Source organism: Etheostoma cragini, chromosome 21, assembly GCF_013103735.1.
Source record: "Etheostoma cragini isolate CJK2018 chromosome 21, CSU_Ecrag_1.0, whole genome shotgun sequence".
Classification (NCBI taxonomy): domain Eukaryota; kingdom Metazoa; phylum Chordata; class Actinopteri; order Perciformes; family Percidae; genus Etheostoma; species Etheostoma cragini.
In genome coordinates this window covers 13,172,398-13,180,749 of record NC_048427.1, presented here as the reverse complement: position 1 = coordinate 13,180,749, position 8,352 = coordinate 13,172,398, and the positions used below count along the sequence as shown (strand labels likewise).

At 40.3% G+C, this 8,352-nt stretch overlaps 2 protein-coding genes across 3 annotated transcripts in view; one reads left to right on the top strand and one right to left on the bottom strand.

The window, feature by feature from the left end:
• Positions 1-1,180: 1,180 nt before the first annotated feature.
• On the bottom strand, positions 1,181-2,610 carry LOC117937043 (NHP2-like protein 1). Its single transcript, XM_034860679.1, has 3 exons — positions 2,349-2,610; positions 2,040-2,160; positions 1,181-1,542 (listed from the first exon to the last, which is right to left on the bottom strand). The coding sequence occupies exons 1-3, from the start codon at positions 2,349-2,351 to the stop codon at positions 1,280-1,282; spliced, it is 387 nt and encodes a 128-aa protein (XP_034716570.1). The 5' UTR covers positions 2,352-2,610; the 3' UTR covers positions 1,181-1,279.
• A 492-nt stretch (positions 2,611-3,102) lies between these two features.
• LOC117937036 (cytochrome b-c1 complex subunit 2, mitochondrial) overlaps positions 3,103-8,352 on the top strand; it is a 6,003-nt gene continuing 753 nt past the window's right edge. The window contains exons 1-12 of one of the 2 annotated variants that reach the window (XM_034860669.1): positions 3,103-3,252; positions 4,638-4,739; positions 5,062-5,211; positions 5,419-5,483; positions 5,580-5,636; positions 5,947-6,071; positions 6,541-6,638; positions 6,721-6,778; positions 6,947-7,042; positions 7,147-7,346; positions 7,472-7,552; positions 7,677-7,753. In XM_034860669.1, coding sequence (XP_034716560.1) covers positions 3,220-3,252; positions 4,638-4,739; positions 5,062-5,211; positions 5,419-5,483; positions 5,580-5,636; positions 5,947-6,071; positions 6,541-6,638; positions 6,721-6,778; positions 6,947-7,042; positions 7,147-7,346; positions 7,472-7,552; positions 7,677-7,753 — 1,142 coding nt within the window. In that variant the 5' untranslated portion in view covers positions 3,103-3,219. Of the gene's footprint in view, positions 3,253-4,511; positions 4,599-4,637; positions 4,740-5,061; positions 5,212-5,418; positions 5,484-5,579; positions 5,637-5,946; positions 6,072-6,540; positions 6,639-6,720; positions 6,779-6,946; positions 7,043-7,146; positions 7,347-7,471; positions 7,553-7,676; positions 7,754-8,352 lie in introns of both variants that reach the window. The other variant, XM_034860670.1, reaches the window with a different exon arrangement.

The following is an 8,352-nucleotide window of genomic DNA, read 5'->3' as shown; positions in this document are numbered from 1 at the left end:
ACTAATTAAAAGTATTTCACTTGGTTGAAAGAATTGCCCCTTTGTCTTACATAGACTAAATCTAAATGTACTGGGAAATTCACTTTTCTGTTATAGATTTTTACAAAACATGTTCATACACAGCACAGACGTTAAACCAGATATCCAACATTTTTGCTTGTGGCGCTTTCCAAAAAAAAAAAAACTTGGCCCGTTTCCATTATCTTCTTTCAGGTGCATGAGTAGTAACAAGCAATATGAAATATGTCTCTGTTATGAAACTATTTCATTCCCCATAATCACCTCACAACCTTAGACAAGTAGTAAAGCCTGGCTGGGTTCGACTGGGGGGGGGGCTCAACCCCAAGCTTGGCTTGAGCTGCCTCTTGCAAATTGTTTATAAAGTAGTTATAACTTACTCAGAAGCTCTAATATAACAGCTAAATGCTGGTTATGCATTAATGCATCAGTAATAAATATCTGTCATGTATAATAATATATCCACATGGGTCATTTTTCACTTTTCTCATTATCTATGTAAGTACGTCTTACTGAAAATATTCCATTCATTTGCTTAAGTGTGATTTTAAATTAAGAACATTTACTTGCAATGGACTATTTTTCTGTAGCTGCATGGAACTTTAGTGAGAAGATCAGAGTATTCCCCCCCCCCCCCCCCCATCACTGATGTAGACTTATGCTGTTATTAATGATGTAGCATTTTGATATAATAGCTGGTCAAGTGTATGAAGTATTTTCACATAAATGAGGTCCCAAAACTTTATCCAATAATTTTTAAATAAAAGGGTAACTAGCATTATTTTTTTTCAGTAGTATATGAATAACAGATGAAGACAGGTAAGCAATGTGACCCTGCAACATTTTACCTAAAGACCTGCATCTCTTTACACAATACATAAATGTTTGGTATCAGTTTGTTAGTAGCACCCCCACCCAACCTTAGGCTGAAATATATAATCATCCCCAAATTGATAAATTCTAATATTGATTAAAATGACTGTGGACACTTCTGATAATGTTAGAGTGACCTACACAATTTGAATGAAAACATGAAACATTGAACAGAACTAAACAGGTTTACATAAAAAAAGGATTTAATTATGAATCAGACGATGCCTTGGCAAACTGACACGCTGAAGTGGACATACTGTCTAAAAAAAAAAAAGAAGAAAAAAAAAAAGTGATGCATAACAACTGTTTTTTATCAAACAGAAATATGGAACAGTAATACGTCTTTCTCCATTGACAAGAAGACTTAGTCATAACAGGGCAACAAAAATCAGACAAGCAGTCTCTCAATAGCCAACTGAACAGACTGAATCTGCGGTTTAAGCTGAGACCCCTCCTTTATGGTGACTGAGGTAGCGATGACGGGGCGCGACACGCCACAGGCCCGGCCCAGGGCCTGCTTGGAGCGTACAAACACATACGGGACGTTCTTGTCCTCACAAAGCAGAGGCAGATGCAGGATGATCTCCAGTGGTTCAGCATCAGCCGCCATCACAATAAACTCAGAGATGCCTCTGTTCAGGGTTTTAGTGGCTGGGGAACAAATAGATCACAGTTAGCGCAACGCAATTACCTGCTGGTTTTAGTACTGATTCGGAGACTTTTCTATTGATTATTGGTTAAGTCTATAAAACATTTTGTTTTTAATAGTGCAAAATGGCCATGGCCATCACAGCTTCCCAGAGCCTAGGATCCTTAAACTGCTTGCTTTATTCGACAAACAGTTCAAAACTAAAAAAAACATTTCATCCGTTACATCACATTAATGAAAAAAAGACATGTCCTCCCTGCACCAGCAAATATTTGGCCTTTCTGCTTAAAATTGACTAAAATATTGATGAAATCAAAAAAGTCGGTAGTAACATTTTCTTTTGATCAACTAGTGCTTTATTGATCCTTGCAGCTGTACTATAATAATTCATTTGTGAAAGACCTACAGTCAAGTTACTTTCCTAGGTCAGGACAATAAAAAGGTACGTTAACTTTAAGAAAACTCAGCTGTTTAAGTCCCACATTTTAGTGTTGCTCACCTTCGTTAGCCCCCTTCCTGAGCTGCTTGTAGTTTGAGGCTTGCTGCACCAGGTCCAGGATGGTTTTGGATAGCGTGGCGTCGGCCAGCGGGTAGGCCTTTGGGTTCACTTGTGCTTCAGTCTGGCAATGGTACATAAAACAAAATAAAACCCCATTAACCACGGTAAAGCAGTATCAAGTGAACAAAAACGAGGATGTTATGAGTTAAGAATAGCTCACTCTACAGTCTAACTTTAGTTACTTTAGCTAGCTAGCGTACGTTAGCTAGTCTGTTAGCTTAGTTAGTTGGTCCGGAACACAACACTCACCATTGTGAATTGTTTTTTCTTGTATCCTGCCCTCTCGGCGAAATGCTTCACTGAGGAGTCTTTTTTTCCACTTGGGTTAGAAAGGGCAACAAGACGCGAGATATGTTTTCTAAAAGTAATATTTTTGTGGTAGCTACGAACTCAGTCAGCTCTGTTGCATACAACCAGTCCAAACGTTGACTACACGTGTGGAGTAACGCACATGCGCACTGGCTACACCACCTAAAAACGACAGGAAATGCTTTTTTTTGCTGTAAAAGAAAGTTATTAAAGGTGTTTCTTTGGATTGATAATGCGATCACATTTCAAGCTATGTCTAAAATAATGACCATTAGAAGTAGTTTAATTTTTATAATTTTAGTATGTATTTCACTTTACTACAAACTGTAATTATTCAACATAATTTTGGGCCCATGTAATTGTTACTCAATATTTTACTATTTACTCTTTTTTAATATTTGTACAACATTTATTTTGTTTTCTATTTCTATTTCTATATTATTTATATATTTATAAGTACTTTTTGATATATGCTTTTGTGTGTGTCATTAAACACTGACATTGCAATGCTGTTCAAACTTCTTTATTTATTTTATTTCCCCAATATAATGGAACCATCTTGCTACAAAGTCTTTGCATGATGCCAAGACAAATGCGGCACAGTTTCCGACTGTGTTCTGTAGAAATATTCATATCATTCTTGAATTGTTTGATCAACGTTTCCTGTCACATGCTATTCATCACTGTGGCGAGAGTGGGCGCCCGCTTATTGGCTCAGCGGTACTTTTGTGGAAGGCGCTGGGCATTCTGGGTAGGGCACTTTCAAGCCAGCCATATTGCTAAATCGCCTTGACTGAAGGAGAGAGGGGAGATGAAGGGGATTCGGGGAATTAGTCAGTTATCGGTAAGGACTCAGCTAACGATCCTGTATATTTGTGTGTCGAGACAGCTGTCCACGCATTAGCTTAGCCTTCTGTTTCTCGGACGATGTAAAAATCCAGGCTCGTGTCCGGACAAGGTGTGATGAAGAGCAGACGAACCAGCACTAGCTAACGTTACGATAACTCAACTGATAACGTTAACGTTACATAATAAACACCAGACATGTCGGGTCGTTCGCATTGATGTATTTTAAGAACGGTCGTTATACATTTAAACGTACATTAAAACCCAATTTACTCAACTGAGAAATAAGTGAGCGCTAATGTTAGCTTCTTATAGACTTAGCATCCCTACCACAACGAATGTTGACGTTAGCTGGAGCGTCTGCGGCTCGCTTTACCTTAGCTACAGTTCTATTTTAAGAATGTTCAGTTTTTTTTTAACAATATTCAACTTTAGTACCGTTTGAGACTTTTGTGTTTTCAAGTGCTATCAAGTCTGTTATCATTAAGCTTTAGAGAAAATGTCCATCCGATTTAGTAGCTGTTGAGCTTTCATAAAACTCAATCTTCACCAGCAGATGGAATTTGCCTAGTTGTCATGGAATTATAGATGCTTCTGAATATACTTCCCATCCATGTTGGCTTGAGATGCAAATACTCTTATCAGCTGAAGATCGTGCGAAAGTTCCAGAAGAATGCTACAAATAGACTTTATGTTGAGATCATTTTGTCATGTTCTCAGGGGGCCAGTTACTAGAAGATCAGCACTATGTATGATCCACTGGAAGAGTTGTAACAAAATGAAGAATTAGAACAGTAGAAGACATGCAGTATTTCAACAGCACCAATGCAGCTACACTATGTACTATTTGAGTAAGCATTTACAAAATTAAATACAATTATTATTTTTTGTAAAACTATGTTGTATAGAATGATAAATCATGAAAATATAACTGATCCCATCAATTCACAATCTTTTTTTTCTTCAGATTATTTTTGTTGGGTATTTTTAGGCCTTTATTTTCACTGGACAGAAAGACATGGAGAGGAGAGAGGGGCCGCAAAAGGGCCGCAGGTCGGAGTCAAACCTGCGGCCGCTGCGTCAACGAGAATACCTCTAGATATGTGCGCCCGCTGTATTAACTGAGCTAGCCTGGCCGCATTTCACAATCTTTTACATGCATCTGATTTTCCTCCTCGAACTGCCTTTGCATCAGTCAGCAAGCCTGCAACACATCCATTATAATGTCTAGCCTTGCCATGTTCTCTATTTCCCCAGACAAGGCTTAATGCGGCCCAGGCTGCTCGTAAGGTGGAGTTCACTGGGGCCGCCGAACACGTTAAGTTTCAGCCGCAGGATGTGCAGGTCAGTGTTTGTTGATTTCTGTTGCTGTCTTCTCCACAGAGACGGTTCCATGTGGCTGCCAGAGCAGGCCAGTCCCTCGCCCAGCCTCTTGCTGGCCTCAAGCTCTCTCCAGGGGGTGCACACTCCTTAAAGGATATCCATGTATGTTGGGGCGGTGATGAGGACAGGTTGGCTGGGTCCAGACAGTGTGCTTTTGGGTCTGGCATGGAGGAGTTGGTTTGCCTGCAAAAATAAAAAAAATAAAAAATATTTAAAGCCATATGTTGCCAATATTTTTATTCTTTAGTGGTTTGTCTCTTCTCATGTTAAGTGTAAAATGTCGAATCATCTAACTAAGTGTCTTAATGATCTTAGATGACCCTTTAAAGTGTATATTTGCAGACGTGTTTTAACTCCATTTTTATCTAAACTTGACGGTAATGATGAAACTAAAGGACATCTCTATATGCGTCTTTCTGTCCAGGTGACCAGACTGCCCAGTGGACTGGTGATTGCCTCCTTGGAGAACTTCTCTCCAGCCTCCAAGATCGGTGTGTTTGTCAAGGCCGGCTGTCGCTATGAGACCCCTGCCAACCAGGGGGTCACCCACCTCCTCCGGCTGGCCTCCAACCTGGTACGATAAGTCAGTTGTCTACAGTTACAATGAACCGTTGATCATTTAGTAATCGTGTGATTGTCCTTTTGCCCCCGGGTTTAACACAGTATTAGTCATATAGCTAAAAAAGCACCAGAGCCAGAATGTACCCGATGTTTATTTTTGAGAATTAATTTTTGCTTTCTGTCTCAGCTTGGTGTTAACTTGCATGTTCTGCTTTTCCAGACAACCAAAGGAGCTTCATCTTTCAAGATATGCCGTGGTGTTGAGGCAGTGGGAGGCAGCCTGAGGTCAGTAACTTCCAAGAAAGGCCACAGTAAACCACTGAATGTAAGTTTTGGCATTGATAAGTATTCTTATCCCGATATCTGCACGGGTCTTTGCAGTGTGACTTCATCCAGAGAGAACATGATCTACACCGTTGACTGCTTGAGAGATGACATGTGAGTCTTTGAATAATATCAGTGTTGTCATTCATGCTTCAGTCTAAAATCAACTGTCCCATGTTTGTTTTCCCAGGAGACATGGTTTGAATATTTCTTTATTTTTTTTAGACAAGAACAATATTGCCATTTGTAGTTTGAGCTTAAATTAATGTGACTCTCTTGCACTATATTTTCAAGAAACCGTGACGTTTTGGTTCACTAAAGAGGCTGATTATTCGGCAGGAGTGGTTATGTTATGCAGGGTGATGGCACTGTTTTTTCGCACAACTCGACCATGTTTCACTCCCTCTTTATTATTTGTATGTAGTGACACAGTGATGGAGTATTTGATCAACGTGACAACAGCCCCAGAGTTCCGGCCATGGGAGGTGTCAGACCTCACGCCCAGAGTGAAGATGGACAAGGCCCAGGCTGCACAGAGCGCTCAAATAGGTGGGTCTCTATTTCCTGCACAATGGACACGGACAATTTCTTCTAGCTCTATATTCCCACATTGGTTGATCATAGAACTACTTGCTTTTTGTTCCCCCTTGCGTGTTACAGTACATGGTCTTACCAAGCAATGTGTGTCCCAAAATCTTGGGAAAAATATTTTTTCTCTTACACTTTTTGGGTTAAGCTAATCAGAAATTGTGTTTCACAAGGCTAGTGAAACATGAAAAAGCTTCCAACATAGAATTTATAAAGTTGTTTCATCTAATTCTGTCATAGAAAGTCTGGTCATTTCCACAGAAATCTATTATTTGAGGTTTTAGACAGGTGCACCAAATCGCTTTCAGTTTCTAAGTGGTCTCCACCAAACAGGCAGATATAATTTGTCAATTAAGAAGACACCACAAATGTCTAAGTCTTCAACATAAGAATACTGCATCGTGATCATGCTTCTTTCCATTCTGCCCAGGCGTGATCGAAGGTCTGCATGAAGCTGCCTACAAAAATGCTCTCTGTAACTCCCTGTACTGTCCTACCCACATGGTTGGCAACATCCAGTCTGGCCATGTAAGTATGGTTCCAGTCTTCATTCTTTTAAGACCTAAGGTATTGGTAATAGACCCATTGCAATCTGTTTTTTTTCCTCCAGCTGCACCAGTTTGTCCAGAACAATTTCACAAGTGCAAGAATGGCTCTTGTTGGACTTGGTAAGGGTCATTGAACATAATATCCTCATAATGACAGCAGTACTGTTTGAACCTGATGTGTTTATATGATGCTATTAAGGGAAATGCACATTAAAGTAACCTAGCCAGTGTTTTCTTTACTACTTGGCCCAAAGATCATAACAGGTATGATGTTTGCCTTTCCTTCAGGTGTGGACCACACGGTGCTAAAGCAAGTTGGCGAACAATTCCTCAACATCCGCAGTGGGACAGGCACCACTGGGGCCAAGGCTCAGTATCGTGGAGGTGAGCTAAGCCAAATCTGCACGTTGGTTTTAAACCAGCGTGTTGCCCCATCGGGAGTTTTCATACTTCCGAGAAAATGTAACGCCCTGAGTTCCTCTCTCTAGGTGAGATCCGTCTGCCCAGCCTCAGCAGCCTGGTCCACTCAGCGGTGGTGAGCGAGTCAGCAGCTGCGAGCACCAGCGAGGCTCTGGCCTTCAATGTGCTGCAGCATTTGCTGGGAGCTGGTCTGCACGTCAAGAGGGGCTCAGGTGCCTCCAGCAAACTGGTCAACGGTGTTGCCAAGGCAACTGCTGACCCCTTTGATGTGAGTGGTTGTCAGTTCCTAATATAGAGTTCCATACCACGGTACCTCGACTGGCTTAAATCATAATTTAATAAATTGTACCTCAATTTTTTATTTATTTGTATTTAACTTTTTTTTCTGAGCAGGTCAGTGCTTTCAACTCGGGCTACTCGGACTCTGGTCTGTTTGGGGTCTACACCATTTCCCAGCCTGCAGTTGCCGGTGATGTGAGTATCCCAAAGTCATGACAAGAGCCTGTTCAACCAAGTAGCTGCAGTCTTTGTTATATAAAAATAAATAACTGAAACCAGATGTCGTGATATAATATCTGCCACCCCTCTGTCTCTCTAGGTGATTAGGGCCGCTCTTGCCGAGGTGAAGGCTGTCGCTGATGGTGGAGTCACAGCTGCTGACCTTACTCGGGCCAAGTAAGACATACAGGGACACTGCTCTAATATGTCTCAAACAGATTAAAATTTTATAATTCCATTGAAATTTACAATAAGCATCAAAATGGGGCTTAATGATAAAAGAAAAAAATGATTGATACGTTAAGTCATTTGGGGTTACTGTCTCTATAACATTTGACTCAAAATGTGAGTAATCATGAAGTATATTTCAATACACAGTTAAAGGAATAGGTCAACATTTTGGGGGAAATTTGCTCATGTGCTGTCTTGCTCAGAGTTGGAAAAGAAGATTGAAAATCTCGTATCTGTACCTTTTTTAATGTGTAACTGGAGCCAGCAGCGAGAAGCCTAAAGACTGGAAACAGAGGGAAACTGCTAGCCTATATCTCTTCAAAGATAACAAAAAAGATTACTGCACATTACTCTTGGTAATAAGATGCTGATTTGTTGTTGCTATTACACATTTTATTTCAAACTAATTAAGGTAACAGGGTATTTAATGTTAATTAGTGAGTATTTGTTGCTTTGGACAGAGCCAGACACTATTCCTTTAAACCGTATAATTTAATGTGACTGCTGAGAAAACAAAAAAAGATATCAACTGGACTTATCACAAC